We start from the raw sequence: 25237 nt of genomic DNA, 5'->3' as shown, positions 1-25237 counted from the left end.
CAGACGTGTAGTTTTTAAGATACCCTGTTGATTTAATAAGTTATTATTTTTTCCCCATTCTGGGAAAAACATAATGCACTTGGCATAAAACACCTAAGACTATGAATGCATCAGTCTTGGTGATCATATTGCAGGCATGTGGTTGCAGATGCATAATCTATGTCAATTTTTAAACAAACAGTGGAAAATCCATGACGGAATAATGACAATTTTATGAAAAGAGTAGGTTGTTACTTGCTGTATTGTAGAGATGTTGAGTCTCAGACAAGCACGACAGACAACTACTGAACACATAAGCTTTTGGCCAGAAATCCTTCTTCTGAAATAGACAACATACACACACACATTCATGCAACTGCATTTCACACACACACATCACTGTCTGTAGCTCCTGGGGCCACTAGAAAGAAGTAAAGTTTCATGAAATTATCTTCAGAGAGAGTGAAATACTCTTCAAGAGAAGTTGTATTATTTTTCTCATTGAACAAATTACAATTTTAGTTTTGTCTCTGTGAAATACACTGGTGTCCAAAATTAAAGCAACAAACCTGTCTTGTGTCTAATTCACACAGTAGTCGTACAGACTGTCAACATATGTCCATACGATTGTGTTCTGTATGGAAGATGGCATTCTGGTCAATGCACAATCATGCCAACGATGACGTTGGTGCACCTATCAAATGGGGCAGTGTTTGCTGGGTAGTTTCACATCCACAATCTCTGTGTACACAGTCACAGATGGTGCAGAATGTCACTGAGAAGACACTTACCAGACTCTCTGCAGTTGAGGGTCACAGGAAGAATGGAAACAGGACAGATGCAAATTGCAGTGGTCAGATCACTTAATGTGAATTGTTCTGTTGTTTCTTAGATGTGGTGACAGTTTATAGAGAATGAAACTGTAACCCAAAGACCAGGGCAGGGCCGATCATGTGTGACATCAGTAAGAGAGGACCGTTCTTTGGCTATAAGGGCATGACAGTTGTGCCTTAGTACTGCATGGCAACGAGCATCTGACCTTGCAGCATCCAATGGACAAGTTGTATCAAGGCAAACAGTGTACAGAATGCTTCAGCAGTGTGACCTTTATTGTCAGAGATCTGCTGTATGTGTACCTCTGATGTGTCTTCTCAGGAGGGAACATCTAGGGTGGAGTCATCAACATACCACCTGGAAGGTCAAACAGTGGGTCAATGTTCTTTTCACGGATGAGTCCCAATTTGGTCTGAAGGGTGATTCTCGATAAATTCGCTTCTGGAGAAAACATGGAATGTGATTTTGTGACTAGAACATTGTGGAAAGAGACCAATATTGTGGATGGTCCCTAATGGTGTGTACAGAGATTGTGTTGACTTCTCAAACACCTCTTCATGAAATTGTATGGGTGAATTGGCAAGGATTAAACTGCTGTCAGGTATCACGACAAGATTTTGGGACTTCGTGTCCAGTTGTTGTGAGGCACTGTGGACCCAGACTTTGCATTGATGGACGATAATACTCGACCTCATGGAGCATGGGTGGTTAATGTTCTCTTGGACGTGGAAGATATCCCATGCATGGCATGGCCTGCTAGGTCTCCTCATCTAAATCCAACAGGGTATGTCTGGGATGCAATAGGGAGATGGGCTGCATCACATCAGTATCCAACAATCACTCTCTAAGAAATGCGAGCAGCCCTGCGCGAAGAATGGGTGTTATTGCCTCAACGTGTGATTAATAACATCACTCACAGCATGCCCTGTTGTTATCATATCTGTATTGCTGCCAGAGATAGTCACATCTTATACTGAGCACAGTAACCATTTGTCAGGATGTATGTGCAAATATGTAAAGTTGAAAAAATGAAGAAATTTGTATCTACTGTTATGCATGTTGCAGTTGTTTTATGTTCTGTATTCTTTACATTGTTTCTACATTACTATCACCTGTTCATACTGTTTTGTGGCAAAATAAACAAAAAGTTGCAAAATTTCCATCTGTTGCTTTAACTGTGTATTAAATTGCAAGGGAAACAGCTGGTCAGTCAGTCTCACAAAAGAATTGTTTTCTTTGTACTTGCTTTGTTTGTTTTGTACAAGGCTAGCCATGGCAGATGTTTCAGAGTGAGGCATCTAGTTCTGGCTTTTGTCAGTGTGCTGATCCTATGGCTTACAGTGTCTGTATCTGGAAGAAAGAAAGGAAAATGCTTTTAGTGAATAGAAGGAAGTGTGAGGAGCCCAGTCATCTTCTGGATTATCATTAAGCATCATGGTTTGTGCTCTATAGAGGTGCTGGTAGAATTGGAGCTGTGGGGACCAATTGTGAGTTGTGCCTGGATAACTCTGTTGGTAAGAGGATTACATGCAAAATTATAGGTTTCAAGTTTGAGTCCAAGTCAACCACACAGTTAAAATAACCAGGAAGTCTCCAAGATAGTGCACACTTCATTGCAGAATGAAAGTTGCAGTCTGGTCCTCAAATTAGGTCTATATTACAACCCCCTACATAACACACCCATACAGAGTGACAGGGTAAGATTAAATTAATTACAGCATGTACAGATGCATTTAAACAATCATTTTCTCTACTCTCCATACGTGAATGGAACAGAAAAAAGCCTTTATAACTGGCACAGTGTGTAATACCCTCCGCCATGCTGTTTATAGTGGTTTGCAGAGCACATATGTAGATGTAGATGTAGATTGAGGCAACAATAGCTTTATTTAATTACGTATTTTTGAAGGATTGCAAGTGAGACATTCTGTTTTATGCTTGATCTGTGTTAAAATTTCAAATGTATTCACAAATTGTGAATATGATTGTACATTGTCTGTACAATTTACTGGTAATATATGAAAATTTGTGCCCGATGGGAACTGGAACCCGGATTTTCCACTTAACATGAGTGGTCACCTTAACCTCTTTGGCTATCCATGCACGACTTATGGCCAGACCTAAACTTCCATATGTCCTAGTGTCTACAACCCATAGTGCTCAAATACAAATTGTATGATTCCCACACGGGGAGAGACATTGTTTTTGCTCATCAGATGGCCTTGCTTGGGCATGAAATACAATAGGGCAGTGTCTGTATAGTTTGATGCAAGCTGACAAGCAATCTGAGGAGCAAAAACAATCTTTCTTCCTGTGCAGGAGTCACAAATTTGCCTGTGAGCACTATGGGACATAGACACTAGGACATATGGCAGTTTGGGACTGGCCATGAGTTGTGCACAGATAGCCAAAGCGGTTAAGATGACCCCTTCTGTAAAGCAGGAAATCTGGGTTTGAGTCCTGGTCTGGCACAAATTTTCACATGTTACTAGTAAATCATATAGCCTGTGTACATTTCATAATTTAATATGGCTGTCAATTGTCAGAACTGTCTGTTCCTTTGGACATGCATGTATGTCTGAAGGGAACTTGCGTTGAACTATACAGACACTATAAAATACTGACTGTGCCATACTGGATAAATTGTGTCTTTATTTTTAATTGAATACCATTATATTTTCTGATAAATCATAACCATGAAAACTTAAATTAATATAATTTTTAAATTTTATCACACATTACCAGGCATCTAAACACAGAACACACGCTAGATGACAGATCTACAGCACAGGCAAGAGTGCAGATGCAAGTTGTATCTCAGCTCGAGCTTCAGCTGCAGAAGGAGAGGGACAGGCTGCAAGCCATGATGCATCACCTTCATATGACCAAGCAACAAGCATCTCCCGAACCATTAAAAACAGAGGCAAGTGTAAGTTAGTGCGAATCACCTTCTTATTCTGTGACAGCTTTAATTTACACCACTCTTAATATTAGTATGTCTGAAATTAAACAAGGTAGTGTGAATTGTAGTATTTGTTTCATACTAACCAAATACCCAGTGTTGTCCAGGTATGTATTTATTCCAGTTTAGAAAGAGATGTAGACACACACACACACACACACACACACACACACACATAGTTGGACACATAGCATGTTATGCATAAATTTTCATCAAATGCTTTGCGGTTATGTTTAAATGAATAACAGTAGTGTGCTATGAAATAACAATAGATTTAAAAGCATCAATTATAACTCTCTCTCTCTCTCTCTCTCTCTCTCTCTCTCTCTCTCTCTCTCTCGCACACACACACACACACACACACACACACACACACACACACACACACACACACAAATAAGATGTTTTTTGCTACAATGACTTTATGAGGTTTGATTGTACTGACTGCTGGTCATATATAGTCCTCGTATAAATTTTCCTGGACTCTTGAGCATCTTTCTGAAGGATACAGAGTTTTTTTTTTTTTCTAATGGGGATTCTGTGTCTGAAAATTAGACAAATGCTCAAACAAGAAGTAATATATTCCCTAAAATTAGCTTAAAATTACTCTTATCATATTTTTCAGTCATTGTGCAGCAAACTGAATGAAATGAAATAATGTTAAATAATTTGAATGATATTTCTGTCTCATGCTTTACTTCACACATGCTAGTCTGAGATATGTTAGAGCTGATATGCTGCTCTCAGTTCAAATTAGCAGGCATATTTTACAGGAAAACCTTCAGTTTTGGTGGTAACTGTATATATGTCTGGAAAAATGTAGACTGCAGTAATATGATTAAATTTTGACTGTCTATATACTGAAAGAAACAAAGAAGTCACTGTAGGTAACCTGTGGACACAGCCACTAGGCTGTTGCTTAGATTGTATAGAGCTATGAAATTGTGGGGGTTTTAATTGCTTTATTTCACCCATTCTTTCAAATAGCTTCAGACATTGTCTGTATGATTTAAAGGGCCAGTTGAGGAGTAAAACAGTTCTTGAGTGATTGCCAAACCATGAATTTATGCATGCAGGCCTGTGAACATGGCTGTTGCCACCCCTGTGGATATGTCTATTGTTATTGTGGAAGACAGAAAAGTCCACAGCATACTGAACACAAAGATTTAGTACAGAAGGAAACACTTGGTCACCAAGAATGTTAAAATAAGCATCCTGATTCATGTTCACAATAACCTGAATGAGTGTGCCCAAGACCAGGTATGAAAAACACCCCTGAAACATTGCAGAACCATCGCCAGTCTGAACTCTATGCTACACACACTGCAGTTTGACTCCTTATTAGATTGTCAGTCCACTCGGTACCTTGCATCATTTGAAAAGAGACAAAACCATGGCCTGGCAGACCGCATTATGAGCCTCTGGTCAGCTACTGTTCAGTTTCTGTGTTGTTTCATCAATTGTAGATGTGCAGCTTTAAGTGCTGCTGTGAGCAATGGAGGGCCTCTTGCATGATACCTGACTCCAAAAGATCATTGCCACCCTTTGCAATATTGCTCAGAAGCTGGTTAAGATGGGCAATCATTCACTGCCTGCAGTAATTCCTTTTGAGTCTGGACTCAAATGTCACTGACACCGCATGAGACTTGTCTCCAGACCCTGTTGGTTAGGATTTTGTTTACAGCTACTGTTCTTATGCTGTGTTACTTGGTTGTCTGTGGTTACACCATTCATTGTAGACACAGTGGTCAATCTGAGTTGATACATCAACAAATTGGGCAACTTCATTCATGCAGTGGGCATATTGAAACACAATGCCTTGATTTTGCCATCCTGGCATGTTTCTACATCGATCCATTTTACTGCAATGGTTCCATATGACCCACTGGCTCATGCATACAACTTCACTGCCATGACTTATATTAGCGGTGAAGACTCACATAACTGCTTTGTAACAATACTACACCTTTTTCCTTCTCTAAAGTGATTATTGTGCTCTTTTATTTGGGGGGGGGGGGGATGATATTTTGTCCATAAAGCTTATATAGGCATACACAATTTCATTTTTGCAGTGTGCATATGGAGTCAGCTCAGACAAAATACTGCATGTCAGTGTGTCATATGAAGTACTGCAATGACAGAAAACATTGTTTTGTTTTTTGTTACAAACAAATTTTTTTAATGAAATTTTATGTATTCATTCTATAGAGTGGTCCCCAATTAATGTAGCTCAATATCTGGTTAAACAATATTTATTAACAGGGCCAAATGAATACACAAAATAACCAGCACTCCAGCTGCTGCATGGTGGCAGTTGATAGCTTTGGGCAGTGGGGTGGGGTGGGGTGGGGGGATGGCAAGTGAGATGAGGCAAACTGGGTGACAGGGTGGAGGAAATTTGGTAGGGGAAACGTGACAAACAAACATTTACCTGCCTTTCATTGTCTGCTGCTGTTGCTACTGACTGACAGAGGACAAGCCATGTAGCTTCTGTTCTAATACAGTGTGAACCATTTATCACATTCAAGACTTTTACAGAATGACCTGCTATTTCACAATCCATGTGCCTACTTCCCCTGTCCCATGTGCTGACCTGCACTGTACTATTTGCCAGTGCCATGAAGCACTGCTATGCAATTACTGCTGATTATTTCTTTTGTAGCCCTCAGTATTGCAGTAGACTAGTATGGAATTGCTTTGTTGAATGGTCACAGAAAAAATCATTTTGTTTGTAACCACAAACAAACTGATGATTTTTGTCAATGTTGGATGTTACATACAACACATGATATGTTATGTGCAGTGTTTTCCTGTTCTTCCATTTAAAGCATTGAACATTGCAGAGACAGTGTTGCAAATATCTACAAAAACATCAAAGAGAATTTGCCTGGCAACCATTACAGGAGGCACCCAATATGTAACAGCCTATATAGTGTGTACAAAGCATAATAATGTTTAACACATAATGATTTACAAGAGTAATGTATTGTAAGGGAAGTCTTCACAATTTTGAGAGTCCGTAAGTTTCTTGACAGTGCCTGTGTTAGTCTTGAGCAAGAGTATACTTTTTTGTTGTGTATCCTGAAGGTTCTTCTATCTTTTGATCTGAAAATGTTTGGGCATAGTTCATATCGTCTCCTGTTATGAAGATATGATGATGTCTAATTTTCTGCCAGTTTATGAATACCAGTATCCCCTAGTTTCATCAGTAAAATAATTTGACTCATTGTGTCTTCTGGTCATCATATGTAGATAAAAAAGAGCTTATTTATTATATAGAAGATTTTTTAAAATTCTTAATGCTCCGAAGAAATATGTTATTGTATGTAGTTGCTGCAGTACTAATTTCTCGAAACAAAAATATTTAAAAAATTTGTGGTTACATATAATCGTTTTAGTAGCTTTTCCCAAGAAAGCAACTATAACAAAATCTGTACAAAAATCATGCAAATGGAACATTATAGGGATAAAAGAATCATGCCAAAATAAGATGAGATTGTAGTTATACGAGCAGACTAAACATTCTGATTTCCTTGAATACTGTAAATGACACACACAAATACAACTTATTTTAAAATAAAAAGAAAAAAAGGAAATAATAACAAAATAGAGATTTCCAGGAACAAAACTAAAGCCACCTGGAAAATAATCAGATGTGAAATTGGTACTAAATCATTTAAGCACAGTGTTATTAACTTGATTGAAAATGGTGAAATTGGTACTAAATCATTTAAGCACAGTGTTATTAACTTGATTGAAAATAACAAATAATTTATAAAATGACATTATTCATGTATCCTGTAATACCTAAGGAATTGCCAAAAATTATAAAGTGGTTTCTGAATAGCTTTCCAGTGGTTATGAGGGATACCAGATATTACCATCAAAGCAGGTGTAACCTTTAATTTAGAACAATTAAAAGACTTTTCAGCTTTGAAAGAAGCCTATTTTCAAATAATCCACAAACTGTGAATGTAAATGTAGTACACAAGAAGAGTAACAAATGTAACATTGCTATCTTCAGACCCATATCACTTTTGTGGGACTGCAGCAAAAATATTGAAGTGCAAGAAAGAAACAGCTTTGTTAAATAAAGAAATGCTGATAAATGAATCACAAATGGATTTCAGACCTAGCAAGCCCACCCAGTGCCCAAATTTTGGATTTTTAAGGGAATATTAACATAATTATATAATAAACAATATGTTTCCGGTATATTTCTCGAACAGTGCAGATGATGTGCAAAAGCAAATCAGACATAGAGTTCCTCAGGAGTCTGTTCTAAGCATTGGCCAAATTCTTCTCTGTGTAAATGAATGGTTAGAATAAAAAAATAGTAGGACTGCAGTAAATTTTGCAGAGAACATAAATATTTTCATTAGATTACATGATGAAAATATCTGTTGGAATCTGCAATAGCTGACATATTGATTTTGAATTAGCATGCTCCTCATAAAATCTTAAAAACTGTAGCAGTCAACCTTCACTCTACATACAACCCTCATCCTGAACTGTATCTATTTGTCATTGAAGGCAAAACTGCCACAACTGTTAGAAATACAAATTTTTAGGTATAATATTGAAGAAGAAATGAGAATAAAACAACACTGTACTTGGAACTAAACACACTATATCCTCATTCAAAATATGAGCAAATCATCAGTGGTAACATTGTCCATAGCAGTTTTGAGTCATCACTGATGTAACTTTTTTCTGGAGGAACATCACAGTTAGCATTTGGGCAACTTCATTCATGCAGTGGGCTTTGGAAACACAATACCCTGATTCTGTCATGTTTCTACATCGATCCATCTTACTGCACTGATTCTATATGACCCACTGGCTCATTCATACCCACTTCACTGTCATGACTTACATAAGCAGTGGAGATTCACATAACTGCTTGGTAACATACTACACCATTTTCCCGCTCTAAAGTGACTACCATGCTCTTTTTTTCTTGGGGGTGGGGGGTGATATTTTATCCATCAAGCTTATTATTAACAGAGACAGTTGAACACACAAAATAACCAGCACTCCAGCTGCTGCATGGTGGTTTGTTGAGATTAAAGAGAATGCGTGGTAAAGCAAATTACATACATATATTTCTTATATAGAACATACATTTATTTATTTATTTTATTTATCCATCCATTGACAATAAATATTGTATGGATGTTGTCAAGGGTACATGTAAGCCATTTCAAAGAAATGGGACACAAACAATATATACGTAAAAAAGTACAAAACAAAATAATAGAATGAAGTTAATAGTAATACAATGAAATTAATATAGCCTATATACATCCCTGCTCGTTATTTTAAATGCATAGTCTGTTTTTCATAAGGCTTTAGTTTTGTCCTCCCTAAACGGCAAGTCCTTATATACACAACACTGCTTAAGTATATATTTACATCACACAACAGCTGTCCTTTAAGTATGTAAATGTAATGAATGATTAGGTACAGATAGAGTATTTTCCATTTTGCCTTTATAAATATCATTAGAAAAAATTTATTGACCTACATAGTCATTTACAGACTAAAAACATTGTTCTACTAGAAATTTTTTAAATTCTGCTTTAAATTTGTTATCATCTTCTAACTGCCTGATGTTGACTGGTAGTGCGTTGTACAGTTTTGCATGGATAGGGCTCACATGCCTTTGTGTATTCGTTCTTTTTGTTCGCTGAGTATGGAGTGCTGCGCTATTACGGGTATGGTAGTTATGAAAGTCGGCATTTGTCTGAAAATCTGTAGTGTAGGTCCTGACATACAATACACATTTGTATATGTATAATAATGGTATAGTAAGTATTCTAAGCTTTTTGAATATGGGTTTGCAGTGTGCCTATGGGTGACTGTGAGTTATTATTCGGATGGCCCTCTTCTGTAACAAAAAAATTTGTTTTAGGCGCCCTGTTGTGGAACCCCAAAATATTATTCCGTATGTGGCAATAGAATGAAAATAGCTGAAATATGCCATTCTGGCACCCTCTGAGGTACAAACATTTGCAACAATTCTAAGGGCAAAACAGGCTGAATTAAGTTTCTGTGCAAGTTTTATTATGTGGTCACTAAAATTTAAGTTTTCATCCACACGAATCCCCAGCAATTTTGTGGATGTCATTCTGTCTAAGGCTTTGTCACCCCACACCAGATCGAGATTTACATTTTGACATCTTTTCCCAAACTGCATATAATTTGTTTTATTTACATTCAATGTCAACCTGTTTGCATTGAACCAAGATGGATGTAATTTAGTACTTTATCAGCAGTTGTACATCAAAATTGAATACATTTCAAGTGAAACTTAGACAGTAATTATTTGATCATTGCTTCTATTCTGTTTCTGAATATTTGGAGCATCATAACATTTAATGTAATTGATCAAATGTTGTTAGTAGCATTATTTTCCTCTGTACATTAATATTAAAATATTCATCTTAGAGTCCCATTCAGTTACTGCTGTTGCATATGTTGGTTATATTATTCCATTGTTGTTTTATATCATAGTAGTGACATTCCCTGGCTTTGCATAGATAGCACTAAGTATCCATGACCAGACAACTTGTTTACAGTATATTGTGATATGCACAAACATCCATTGTAAATCAGTGTATCGATTAGTGAAAACCAAATCAAAAGCCCTGCAGTAGTTCCTGAAGCTAGCCATCATGTACAGACAGAAAATGTAGTGTGGGACTTGAATTTATAAGAGGTATAGATTCTGGCCAAGTTTTGCTGCTCACTTGTGTTGCAGCAATTGTTACTTTACATTTTTACCACCAGATACTGATGACCAGCTTGTAGCTCCCATTATTGCCACAAGGTGTCACTCCAAACACCATGGAGCAGACAACAGTAAATACTCTATGTCATCAAAAGTATCCGGACACCTGGCTGAAAGTGACTTACAAGTTCATGGCGCCCTCCATCGGTAATGCTGGAATTCAGTATGGTGTTGGCCCACCCTTAGCCTTGATGACAGTTTCCACTCTCAAAGCCATACTTTCAATCAGGTGCTGGAAGGTTTCTTGGGGAATGGCAGCCCATTCTTCATGGAGTGCTGCACTGAGGAGAGGTATCGATGTTGGTCGGTGAGGCCTTTCATGAAGTTGGCTTTCCAAAACATCCCAGAGGTGTTCTATAGGATTCAGCTTGGACTCTGTGCAGGCCAGTCCATTATAGGGATGTTGTTGTCATGTAACCACTCCACCGCAGACTGTGCATTATGAACAGGTGCTCAATTGTGTTGAAAGATGCAGTCGCCATCCCCGAATTGCTCTTCAGCAGTGGGAAGTAAGACGGTGCTTAAAACATCAATGTAGACGTGTGCTGCAATAGTGCCATGCAAAACAACAAGAGGTGCAACCTCCCTCCATGAAAACATGATGACTGAATTTTTCTGTTGGCACTTCACATGCTGGCAGATGACGTTCACTGAGCATTCACCATATCCACACCCTGCCATTGGATCACCACGTTGTGTACCATGAGTTGTGACTCCACTCAATGTATTTCCACTGTTCAATTGTCCAGTGTTTACGCTACATACATCAAGGAAGGTGCCATTTGGCATTTACTGGCATGATTTGGGGCTTATGAAGAGCTGTTCGATCATGAAATCAAGTTTTCTCACCTCCTGCCTAACTGTCATAGTACTTGCAGTGGATTCTGATGCAGTTTGGAATTCCTGTGTGATGGTCCAACCTCTTCAACTGTTGACAGTCTCTGTTAGTCAACAGACGAGGTTGGCCTGTATGCTTTTGTACTGTATGTGTCCCTTCACATTTCCACTTCATTATCACACTGGAAACAGTGGACCTAGGGATGCTTAGTAGTGTGGAAATCTCACATACAGATGTATGACACAAGTGACACCCAATCACCTGACCACTTTTGAAGTCCACGAGTTCTGCGGGGTGCCTTATTCTGCTCTCTCATGATGTGTAATGACTACTAAGATCGCTGATACAGAGTACTTAGCGATAGGTGGCAGCACAATGCACCTAATCTGAAAAACATATGTTTTTAGGGGTGTCAGATACGTTTGATCACATAGTGTATATTATACACTTATCATCATCATTTAACAGTTCCAGTTTCCTGGGAATTGGGTTCAAAGTCTTCCATGAGGTCTTTTCCCATCCACCTTTCTTTCCAAATTTATTTTTGCTGTTCTTGTTGGTTCCATTCTCATCACATGACTGTACCATCAAAGTCTAGATGCGCCAATTCGATCTAATAGGGATGACTTTATTCTGGCTTCTTTCCTCACCTCCTCATTCCTTAACTTGTCCATCTTGGTCTTCTGGATGGTGGATCTAAGAAATTTCATCTCTGATGCTTGCAGCCTGGATGATTCTCTTTTTTTGAGGGTACACGTTTCCATACCATAGGTCAATATTGGTATGAAATAGCTATTGAACATCATCAGTTTTAGAATCAAGTCATCCCATAAAAGTGATCTTGCTGTAAACAATAAATTATATACAAAAATCTTCATTGTGAATCAGTCTATCTATTAGAGAAAACCATATCAAGATCCCTACAGTAGTTACTGAGATTAGCCACAGTAAACAGACAGAAAAACACAGCAGGAGACTTTAATTTATAATATCTAAAGATGTACAAGTATTGTACTATCTCAGGATTTGCTGGGCCAGTAATAAATACATATACAAATAAAATGAACATAAATGAATTTAACTTTTGCTGACCTTTATTCATTGTAGTCAATGCATTTTTTTTAATCTGACCCATTATGGTTGTTGAACCTGTCACTGTGGCTAAAGTAGTAGTTGCTTTGTATTAATATTCCAACTAGTCACTTCATTATGCTTTCCAAAAACATTTATTTTTCCAAGCTGCTGAAGGGGCATCTTCAGATAGTTGATATTTATAGGCCCTGGTATAAAACGTGTTGTGTCTGTAAATATTAATGACCTTCAGTGGCTTAAAAACTAGTTAATGAAAAAATTAATGTTTTTGAAAAGCATTATAAAATGAGTGGTTGCAGTATTAATATAAAGTACCTAGTAGCCAATATAGTCCACCTCTGTAGCTGAGTAGTCAGCATAGATGGCTGCTATATGGAGGACCCGGGTTAGATTCCTGGTACCGCCAAGGATTTTTCCTTGGTGGGAGGACTGGTATGGGGTGCACTTAGCCTCATGATGCCAATTGAGGAACTACTTGACCAAGTAGTAGTGGCTTCATGGTCTGGAAAGTCTGCAAAATGACTGGGAGAGCAGTGTCCTGACCACATACCCCTCCATACTGCATCCACATGATGCCACAAGGCAGAGGATGATGCAGCAGCTAGTAGACATCCCTTGGGCCTTCATGGTCTGCCAATGGGCTTATTTAAAGTAGTCAGTATAGTAACCAAACAATGGAGGTAATTTGACTTTTAATATAAAAAATAATTTTATCATCTGAATTACCTAAGTCTTTGCTATTATGAAACAGTTATGCTGTTTGGTAAGTTTTAATGAATTAAAGCAGTGACAGAATATTACTGTATAGGCTGCCTCTATAAAACCTACCCAAGAATTTATGAAACTAGGGTAAAGTATTTAAAAGAATTGTTCCTTTTCATAAATATTCACACTATTTATACTACTATTCTATTCAAAACAATTGTCAATTAAATGAGTGTTATTTCAGTCATTCTGGCCATTAAATGCAGATTCATCCTTCATTTTATGTCATAGACTAACATTTAATTGTTGAAATACTTGCTTTTGTACTGTATATTGTTCCCAATACTGTGTTACTTATTTTAATAAATTTATATGAAGAATATCCAAATATTGTTTATACTATTTCAGCTTTAAGTTCATAGATAATACATGTGATTTCAGAAATTCATATTGACACTCTCTACTTATTCTGTTTCAGACGGGGCCAAATCTCTCAAAACTTAACCTTTCCTCTGTTCTCCTTAACCAACCCCCACACTCAATGCCATCTTCAGTCAGTCAGCCTGTTTCTATGTCATCTCTGGTGTCTGCAGTCCGATCTCCAATTCTCCAGCCTCCTACTCCAAACATTAGTGGACCAATCAGAAGGCGAATAAGTGATAAATCTGCTCTGTCACTTGCTGGAGGTTAGTTGCTACACTTATTTGATAAGATATTTTTGAAATGTAGGTTTCAAAAATTAACAAAATATAGAAAGTAAGAAACTGAATTAAATGGTATTTATAGATGTAACACACATACATGTACCTAGCAAAACAGTGGTGTGCATGAACAGAGACAGAAAATCATTTCATAGTAGGTTTTGTCCCCTAGAGTGCAATGCCAGTACTTGCACAATGTTGACTTTCTTGTCAGATCTTGTGGCAGGTACACCTCACTTGCAAAAATAATGGTGTATTTTGATTTACACTATTGTTCAGTTATCAGCGTAGAAAACTCCATGAAAAAATTAATGGTGTAGATGAATTGATTGTTATGCTGAAATAGTAGCTTCATTATTATAACCAATCAGCAGATATTTTTACTCTGACAAACTAGAACATTATAAAGACATTTATAACTGAGAAACTTTATGAGCTATGGATCAGTTTGCAGCTTCATTGTTAGTACATAAAAATACAGTACATAATATGCTGTCCAGTCAAATTAATGTGACCACCTGTCAAAAGCACAAATAACCACCTTTGCAGTGTTGACTGCTGGGAGATATGCAGGAAGAGGGTCATTGAGATTCTGGAAGGTTTCAACAGTGATGTGGAGCCATACCAACTCCACTGCCATGGCCAACTGTGCTAGGTTTGTCAGTTGAGGATCCATGGTGTGAACAGCCTGATTGAGGTGGCCCCACAGATTCTTGATTGTATTGAAACCCGGAGAGTTTGGTGGCCAGAGAGTATGGTAAACTTATCTCAGAGCTCTTGGAGCCACGTATGTACACTAAAAGCTGTGTGACACATTGCATTGTCCTGCTGGTGAGTGCCATCATGACAAGGAAAAACAAACTCCATGTAGATGTGGACATATGGACATATTCCTCAAGGATAGATGCATAATTCTGCTGATATATTTCACCTTCCAGAATCTTGAGATCATCCAGGGAATGCCATGAAAACATTCCCAGACAATAATGTACGCAAAGTATTTGTTTTCAGACATTTCATGCTACACATCCAACAGCCATCTCTCCAGTGTACCATGAAACATGATTTATCTGAAAAAGACATCTGTCACCACTTAGTGGATGTCAACTTGCAATACTGGCATGCAAACTCCAGCCTTCATTGCCAATGAATAGCCATCAGCATGGGTACATGAACCAGGAGCCAACTGCAGAGGCCCATACGCAGTAGCATTCCCTGAAGAGTCTTGAAGACGCACTGTTCATAGTTCTTTGGTTTATCTGGGTGGTCTGATGCTCAACCATTGCACATGTGTCTCCAGTACACATCTCCACAGCTGTCATTCATCCCTGTCAACCTATGGCCCATGATACACCACAGTTGCTTTGGCACCAGTTATGGATAGTGCCATTTTGCCATGCACAGTATACTTTAACTATGGTGGCACATGAACATTTTACAGAATTAGCAATTTCAGAAAGGCTTCCACCCTTGGGCTGAAAGCCAATGATAATGCCCTTTCGAATGTCATATAAATCACTTCATTTCCACATTACTACAATGACTGCACTATTTTCCATATCCCAGACACACTCTATATACCCTCCCCTGTTAGTGCTGTGACTTGATTTCTGTGAGTGGTTGTTGCATGTTGACATTGAACATAGGCAGTGGTCACATTATTGTGACTGGACTGTGCAAATGCAGCACATATTGTTATTGTAGTGTGCATTACTACAGAAATCTTAAAAGCTATTAACAACATCAATCATATCAAAGAATTATTTAGTGTTGTGTAATGAGATTTTTAGTAGCCTTGTGTGCAGCTTATCTTTAAAATATTTACTGCCTGGACTGAGCTGAAAGATTTACTTTATTAAGATTCTGAATTGATTCATATAGCGAGAATATAGTTTTCTTGATATTATGCACCTTCTTATATCCATACATGTCTGAAAGAACAGACACAATTTCAGTTCCGGAGCCGTTATTAATAAGTCAAGACACAAAGGAATTAATAACATTAGATTTTGGTGGTCATTGATTTAAATGAATGGGGAAAGTTGAAAACTTTTGCCGGACTGAGATTCAAACCCAGGTCTCCTGCTTACTCGGCATTTGCACTGACCACTGCGCCATCAGGACACAGTGGTCATCACAACTGCATGGCTAGGGTAGTGCATCTGCCTAGTAAGGAAGAGACCCAGGTTCGAATCATGGTCCAGCACATATTTTCAACTTTCCCCATTGATTTAAATCAATGCTCACTGGCAGCTAATGTCATTAATACCTTAGTGTCTTGATTTATTTTATCCAACTCAGCCTTATGTTGATCAGCTTACTCCCTGACAACAAGCTCTGCAATAATGTTTTAACATAGCTTATCAAAATATAAATGGATAAATTCACTATTGTAAGCCTGATAAAATAGTTGATATGTACTTCACATTGGGGTTTGGAGTCAATATGCACATGTAAAATACTTACAGGTTTAGTTTCATGTATCCCTTGATGATTCCGGTATGAGATTTTGTGTTTTGTTTGGATTACATACGTCTCTATTAGGGTCAACCACATAAAAACAGATGGAGTATTTTTTGTTGTATTCAGATTAAGAACTGTAATTATACAATATGTGACAAGTAATTCATCAGCAATGTAACTTATGACATATGTAATGAGACAAATAATTGATTCAATTAGTGTAAAAAGAGTGTCTGTGCATAGGTACCTGTGGAATATCAGGACAGATTTCATCTAAGGAGTAGTATTTATTTTGACTGAAAGGAATTGTTTTGTTTTGTCCAAGGAAGTAATCACAGCTAATATGGACTTAAATACTGCATTAATCTCCTGCTTACAAATCCACATTTTGTTTGGTAAACAGTTCTATTTCATTGCATCATAGTCACTTGTACATCACTGAACATAGACGAAACTAACTGTTCACTTGCAAATCACATAATTCCTGTAGATTATAATGAGGCGGTGTGCAAGCCTTGAGAGGGATTCAGTTACACTTGAGATGTGCACAAGAGTATGAAAACTAAGTGGAGTGTGAGGTCTGGGATAGAAACTTGAATTCATCTTATTCCAGTGGGAAGTATTGTTTTATTACTTTTGTTTTGTACTTTGAAACACCTGATATTTGCACTACAACATGCATTACTGTAAGCTACACTGTTGTTGCTGTCTATTCTTGTGTGAGGTCTGGGATAGCAACTTGAATTCATCTTATTCCAGTGGGAAGTACTGTTTTATTACTTTTATTTTGTACTTTGAAACGTCTGATATTTCCACTGCAACATGCATTACTGTAAGCTACACTGTTGCTGTCTATTCTTCTTATGGTGTCATTATTATTGGATAAAGCATGGAGCATCAGCAATTAATAGTAGTTTCATAATCATTTGTTCACTTTCAGTATATAACAACATGGGAGCATCCCATCCATCAAAATATGTTCTTTGTCAAAATTATTTAAAGCAGCAGATTTAGCACACATAGGCAAGCCAAATGAACTGCACATGTCCCCAACACCTGCATGCGTAGTTTTTCCATTACTTGAGTCATGTTAGTTGGTTGTTTTGGGTAGTAAAGGGACCAAACTCCAAACTGCTGGGTTATCATCAGTCCCTTGTTGTATGGCAGGTGTGTGTGTGGGGGGGTGGGGGGGGGGGGAGGGGGGTGCATTTAATTTAGATTTATCTGTTTACCTAAAATGTTCAATGTCAACAAATGACTCATTCAATCATTCACAACATTCTTCAGCAGTGTGCTTTTTAAGAGAGCAAGACCAAATTAATGTTAATGACATCATCTCATGCTATTATATTGCAGAGCATGCTATCTTTAACTGTATACTTAACCATATGTATATCATTCTCCCCAAATTGCTCTGTGCCTTATTCAACACTACTATCTAGAACTCACACAGAGAGATTCTTATGTTAGTCATGTTCAAAAAGTAACAGGAATTTTGTAATTTTTCATTTTTTATTAGTCCAGTTTGCACAGTTTTTTCGTTGTTGCATTGGTAAACATGCCTGAAGAGTATTCAGAGGATATCTTAATCACACTTGCATAAACCTGTCTTTAATTAACTCACATCGGAAAGTTCTGTAAAAGGTAGCAAGCTAAATATTTGGAGGAAATAGAAATATCCACATATTTCAGAAAACATCCTGACATGATTTTTAATGAACAGGCCCAACCTAAAGAAACAAGAAATTGGAAATTTACTAATATTTTCAGAAATTTTTAGTGGTGAAATATATTTCTTTATGTGGACATTCTGTTACATGTATAATATACTTTAGAAATAAAATTATGGTATATAGCAATCAATAAGCAACTTAGTCAATATTTTTGGATGTTAAGTACATTGGTATTGACAAGCATGTGGGAGGAACAAGTTGCAAAGGTCGGTGATGCACCTGAAATGTGGGAGATTAAACAACAAAATATGTGTTTTTGAATCTTTGTTTTGAAAAGGGTGGAAGGAAGATTGGGTTTAATGCCCTGTCAACATTAAGTCATTATAGATGGAGCACAAGCTCAGATTGTGTCAAGGATGGGGGAGGAAATTGGCTGTGCCCTTTTATCCTGGCATTTGCCTGGAGTGATTTAGGGAAATCATGGAAAACCTAAATCTGGATGGCCAGACATGGGCTTGAACTATCATCCTCCCTAATATCAGTTTCCTACATGCTATATTTAATTAATTGGAAATGTGGTAAAATATAGTTCAATAATGTGGTGTTTGCCTATAAATTAGCAATTACAGGTCAGTGACAGTGACATGAGTGAATCACCACTTCCTCTCAATATTACAAGTGCTTTGTTTTGCTTTTCCATTTCCCTGTGCAATATGGCACTCTGGACAATACCATCCACAGAATAAACACTTCTACAGGACCCCATATCTTTCACAAAGCCTAACATCTAGTGCCAGTGCAGTTATTTGTTACTAAAGCAGCTACTGAAGAATTGTTAAATTCTGATATTGTGTGACAATCGGATAGTGCATGGGCTTCCCTCTCGACACTTTGTGCATAAAAAGTATGGCACGTGCAGAACGTGCAGTGATTACTGGGCATTGAATGCCCAAATGGTACCTGACATGTATCCAATTGTTAATATTCAACACTTTGCCCACTTGTTAGCTGGTACCTCCATATTTAGAATTATTGACTGTGAAAAGGCATATCTGCAGATTCTGATGGCACCAGAAGACATCTCCAAAACCACCGTCATTACTCCTTTTGGGCTGTATAAATTCCTGAACATGCCATTTGGATTAAAAAATGATGTCCAAATTTTCAGCATTTCATTGATAGGGTCCTCAGTCATTTTCCATTTTGCTCCCTGTACTTAAACAATATACTGATTTTCCACTCTTCAGGTGAACTGCATGAAGAACACTTGCACTTAACCTTCAGTCTGCTGGAGAAATTCAGAAAGGGCATAAAAAGGGACAAATTCCAGCTATGCAAGCAGGAGGGTGCGTTCTTTGGCCACTTGATGATGTGGGACAGAATCAGACCTACATAAGAATGTACAGGACTCATCAAATGGACACCACACCCAACAGTGTGTCATGAAGTTCATAAACTTCTTGGAATGATAAACATTTATATGCATCACAGCTCAAATTGCAAATAAGCATACCCCTCTAACTAATGCCTAAGCAGATAAAAATGCTCAGGGTAAACAGCCTCTGCAGTGGATCCCAGAGATGTGACATGCATCTGACACTATCAGAAATTGCCTCCACAGAACCATTACTTGGCACACCATTCACCTTCTGAGCAGCTGTCCATAATGATAGACACCAACAAAACCACAGTCAGGTCAGTCCTGCATAAACAGTAGAGCACCAACAACAACTGCTCCAATTCTTTTCACAGAAACTCACCAAGCCCTAAAAAATGTGTCAGCTTATGACCATGGACTTTTGGCTCTGTACAATGCCATTAGACACTTCTGTGAGGACACTGAGTGATGGCTGCTAACTATATTCACTGACCATCAACCACTGGCACACATAAAAAACAACCCCGGTAAGAACTACGCTGTTTGCCACTTCTGTCATCTGAATTACTTTTGGCAATTTCCTGTGGGAATTTGCCACATTAACAGCGCCGATGATGTGGGTGCTAACTTTCTGTCTTGGATAAAGATGCTAAGTGCTACAATGTGCTTTAGTGAAATAGCAAAGGAACAAAAGTTGGATCAACAAGGTAATAGTACTATTGATGGAGATCAACACTGGGCTAACTGTGGAACCATTACAGATTCCTGGCACAGACACTGATGGTGTAGTACTTCCCAACACAGAGTATGTCTGCTGATGCCATTAAAGTTCTGCAGTGCAATTTTTGACAACCTATGTAACCGTTGAATCAAAACACCTTCAGCCATCTAAATTTCCAGTTGTTATTTTATTTGAGCAACCAGTTTCAATGCTACATTACGCCATCTTCAGGCTCCCTGACTGACATACAGGAAGAATTCCACCTCTGGTCCAGTCAAAATAGGAGCCAGCATTCAGTGACTGGTATCCATAGATTTATTCTTGACTCAGTGATTCCTTCGACCATCACTTGCCGACTGTTGGTCTGACAGTGATAGCTTGTCACAATCAGCAGCTTGTCATACTACCAAGTTAATCACAGAGCATTTTGTGTGGCCCATTGTTAAAGCCAACTGCAAGAAAGTTCACAGTAGTTGCAATGGCTGCCAGTGCAGCAAAGACGGGTGCCATGCCTACCCACAACACTGAAAATACAAAATTCGTAAAGGAAGACTACAACACCTGCACATGGATTTGGTGGGTCCACTATCAGAATCAAATTATTTTCACTATTTATTATCAACCATAGACAGAGTGGCGCACTGGATGGAAGCAGTTCCACTTGTGGACATGACAGTACGACAGCCTTCCTACAGATGTGGACTACACATTTTAGCTGCTCCACATCGACAACCACTGACCAAGGCTGACACTTTGAGTCCTACTTGTTCATGGAGATATGCAAATTGGGTAATGTCCAACAGTTTTGAACTATGGCATACCACCCTCTGAGTAACGGCGTTGTTGAATACTGCACTGCACTGCACTCTTAAGGCTGCTCTCACATGTCATTCCACGCAGTGGACAGTGTTGCTGGGCCTGCATACTGCCTACATAGAAGATTTTCAGACATTTTGTGTAGCAAAAGCCTGGGTCTGCCCTCTGATTTTCTGACTACTCTGTCCCAAGTTCTGACCAACGGTGAGTTACCAGAATTAGTAACAATGGTGAAAGGGTGCAACAACATATCACTCATATCCATAGAGCCCCTCCTCAGGTGCAGCTAATATTTGTTCACGAGGCATTGAAGGACTGTGGGTGTATCATGCTGCTTTATGACACTATATGGGTAATACTGCAACAGTCACACTCTGGACTTCATAAAGTGCTACAGTGTCATTATTACACATTCATAATATTATTGAATGGCAAGCCCTTGATGACTGAAACTGGTTTGAGTTGTTGTGCGAGATGGTCTCACATCTACCTCTGACACACTATCCACTGGATTTCATCTCAGTTCTTGTCCCCCAGTGCTTGAAACAATGCTGACTATGCCCCTCACTCTCACTACAACTGGGCCTTCAGGACTCAGCCCTACCTGCCTCAGTACCTACAGGAATAATGGTACCACTACCTCCACCTTACCTAGCACTGGTACTCCTTACTGGAGGGGAATGGGGACAATAGCCTGAAAAGACTGATGTTACATCTGAAGTCAGAGACTAAAGAACAAAATATGTGTTTTTATATCTTTGTTTTAAGTCATTTGTTCAGTCTATTCATGCTATCTGTCTTAAGCTCACGACATATTTCAGTATTTTTGTATTGTCATGTAGTGACTCCTGAGCAATTTGCATTTGCCACTGTCTTGTTCAAAATTCAACAATTTTGAGACAATTGGTGTCTGGTATTTGTGCTAATAAAATGTTGTAATTTTGTAGCAACAATATGCAAATGTTATTGCACCTACTTACGTGAATCGAATTTCTCACAAGTACATAATATCCCAAATTAATATGCTGATTAAAACTGTCATGTAATTTGATAATTATGTAACTGCTATTGGTGAATGTCTTTGGTATGTTCTAAGAGGCCATTGTATAAGGCAAGTTAAGTTACATTAGAAATAGCAGTCACATTAATGAAACACTATACATGAGAGATAAATATATTTTGAAAGATTGCCTTCTGTAATGCTGATGCTGCTTATGATGAGCATGCACCCAATACTAGTCTGGCAAATTCCCAATACTGGTACAGTGTTAATCATATCAGACATTTAGTGTGTTGCAGCTGTCAAAAAGGTTAGATGTGTTTTGGCAGTGAAAAATGGAGCAGAGAATTTGTGTTAAATTTTGCTGTTAAATAGAATGAAATGCAGTCAATATTGCTTTTTGAGTTTGCTATGAGTAAAACAAGATTTTTGAGTGGCATAAGTGTATTGAAGAAGACCTTGAAGATGTTGAAGATGACAAGCACCCTGGTTGCCACAGCACGTTATCAGCTAATGGAAGCCTGGAAAAAGTGAAAGAAATAATTATGAACAGTCACCAAATCACAATCAGAGAAGTCATCAATGATGCTGAAATATCAGTCACCTCACGCTATGAAATTTTTTGGATGTTTTGTGTATGAAATGTGTTGCAGCAAAATTTCTCTCAAAATTGTTGAATTTTGAACAAGACAGTGGCAAATGCAAATTGCTCAGGAGTCACTACATGACAATGCAAAAATACAGAAATGTGTCATCAGTGGCAGTGAATCATGGGTTTATGGATATGATGTCAAAACTAAGGCTTGGTTGTTCCACTGAAATCATTGTGGATTGCCAACACTGAGAAAAGCTTGACAAGAACAGTCAAATGTGAAAGTTACACTGATCACCCAGAACATTGTGACCACTGACCCACTATTGATATAAACCCATCCAGGTGATAGCACTGGCACCTGGTGAGGAATGACTGTTAGTCAGACACACATACGGTGCATGTAGTATCAGTGAGCATGCTGTCCATGTATAGAATGGAGAAAATGTGCAGTCTATCTGACCAAGGGCTGATTTTGATGGCCCAGAGGCTCATCATGAGCATTTCAGAAACTACACAACTTTTTGGGTGCTTGAGGAGTGCTGTGGTGAGTGTCTTTAACATGTCAAGAAACCGAGGTGAAACCACATCCAGACGTCGTGTTGGATGTCATAATCTGGGCAGACTGGTAAAACAGGACAGGCAGTGAACTGTGACAGAACTTATCTCAGACTTTAATGCTGACCAGAGAACAAGTGCATCTGAACACACAGTGCACCAAACATTCATAACGATGGGCCTCTGCAGCTTATGACCTATGCGTGTGCCAATGTTAATACCGCAACATTGCAACTATGACTGAAATGGGCATCTGACCATCAGCACTGGGCAGTGGTGCAGTGGCAGAGCGTTGCACAGTCTGACGAATCCCTATACCTTATTCATCATGTCGATGGGAGGGTGTAGATCTGTCGCCTACCAGGGGAACAGCTCCTTGACCCCAGTACTGCGGGTCAGAGACAAGCTGGTGCAGCTCCATTATTCTCTGGGGAACATTCATGTGGGCATCCATGAGTCCAGTGTAGCTCATGCAAGGCACCGTGATGGCCAAGGAGTATTGTACACTGGTTGCAGACCACGTACACCCCTTCATGACAATCATGTTTTCTGAAGGCAGTGGAATTTTTCAACAAGATAATGCACTGTGTCACAACACCAGGAGTGTGATGAAGTGGTTCAAGGAACACTGTGGCGAGTTCCAATTGATATGCTGGCCCCCCAACTCACCAGATATGAACTTGATCGAAGACATCTGGGATGAGATTGAATGTGGCATCAGAGCTCATCGTCCCCTCTCCCTAGAATTTGTGGGAATTAGGTGACTTGTGTGTGCACATTTGTGTCAGCTCCCTCCAGTGACCTATCAAGGCCTCATTGCTTCCATGCCATGATGTGTTGCCATTGTTATCCATGCCAAAGATGGCCACACCTGCTATTAGGTAGGTGGTCATAATGTTCTGGCTGATCACTGTGTTCTTCAATTTTAACAGCATAGTGTAACATGAGTTCTTGCCACAAACTCAACTGATCAATAAATATACTACTTTCAAGTTGAACTCTGTTTGTGTGAAGCAATCTGAAAAAAGTCTTGATTTGTGATGAAAAAATTCATGGCCCTTGCACCACGATAATGAACCTGCTCACACTTTGTTGCCTGTTCATGGACTTTTGGCAAAATACAATACTGCAATGACACCTCTGTCTCCATATTCACCAGATATTGCACAATGTGACTTTTTTTGTTCCTAAAAATAAAGAAACATTGAAAGGTTCTTTACCTTATAAGCAAGATGAGATTAAAAATACATCACTGAGAGAGCTACAAGGTATCCCAAAGATCAAGTTCCAAGAGTATTCTGAGGATTGGTAAAAGTGCTGGCATAAGTGAATAATATGTAATGGAGACAATTTTGAAGCAGATAACATTGATGTAGATGAAAAAAAAAAAAACATTCTTTCCATAAAACAAACAAAAAACTCTTATTTTATGATCACACCACTTACTTGTCTTTACTCACTAAGCAAAAGATAACTTGATGTAGGCAATACTTGATTTGCTGCATTGATATTTCATGATACTTGATCAAAATTAAAAGTTGTTTAACCAGCAGCTTGTTGGTTCTTTGAACATTAATCAGATTTACCTGTAATTGCCTCATTATGCACATGCTTTTTATTGTATCATCTTCAGTGATGTTAGATTGTTTATTTGTCCACAAGTGACTAATTATTTACTTAGCATATGGCTTACAAAATTATGGTTTACAAGTACATACATTAAATTTTACAAAGTAAGATAATATGAAACAGTAAATGTATATGCCACTTCCCATCACAGTTGTATATACAAAGACTCCAACTGCTACAAGTCATGTGTCTGCAAAGTCTTTCTAAGTATCTGTGAATTTTATTTTTAGGCAGTCATCCAAAATGTGATCCAGTGTTTGTTCCAATATTCCACAGCCACAATGAACATCATCTGTCATTCTCCATTTATGTAGTGTTGCTTCGGTCATGACATGACCAGTTGTGATATGGTTCAGGAGATCCATATTTTTCTTGCTAGGTTCGCTCCTGGGGGTTAGGTGGTCAGATCTGTTTTACCTGTCTTCTCACGATGATGGAAAGATGTCCACTGATGTCTCCATTCTTCTCTCAGGTCATTGCTTCCTGGAGTAAGTTGGCCATTG

At 38.4% G+C, this 25237-nt stretch overlaps 1 protein-coding gene across 1 annotated transcript in view; it reads left to right on the top strand.

Moving 5' to 3' along the window:
- LOC126184990 (forkhead box protein P1-like) overlaps positions 1 to 25237 on the top strand; it is a 224997-nt gene that overhangs the window by 62581 nt on the left and 137179 nt on the right. Inside the window, exons 6-7 of the mRNA XM_049927700.1 lie at positions 3559 to 3742; positions 13682 to 13889. Coding sequence (XP_049783657.1) covers positions 3559 to 3742; positions 13682 to 13889 — 392 coding nt within the window. The remainder of the gene's footprint in view (positions 1 to 3558; positions 3743 to 13681; positions 13890 to 25237) is intronic.

The sequence above is a fragment of the Schistocerca cancellata genome, chromosome 4, assembly GCF_023864275.1.
Source record: "Schistocerca cancellata isolate TAMUIC-IGC-003103 chromosome 4, iqSchCanc2.1, whole genome shotgun sequence".
NCBI lineage: Eukaryota > Metazoa > Arthropoda > Insecta > Orthoptera > Acrididae > Schistocerca > Schistocerca cancellata.
Note: the sequence above shows the minus strand (reverse complement) of the source record. Positions and strands in the feature narration are given on the sequence as shown.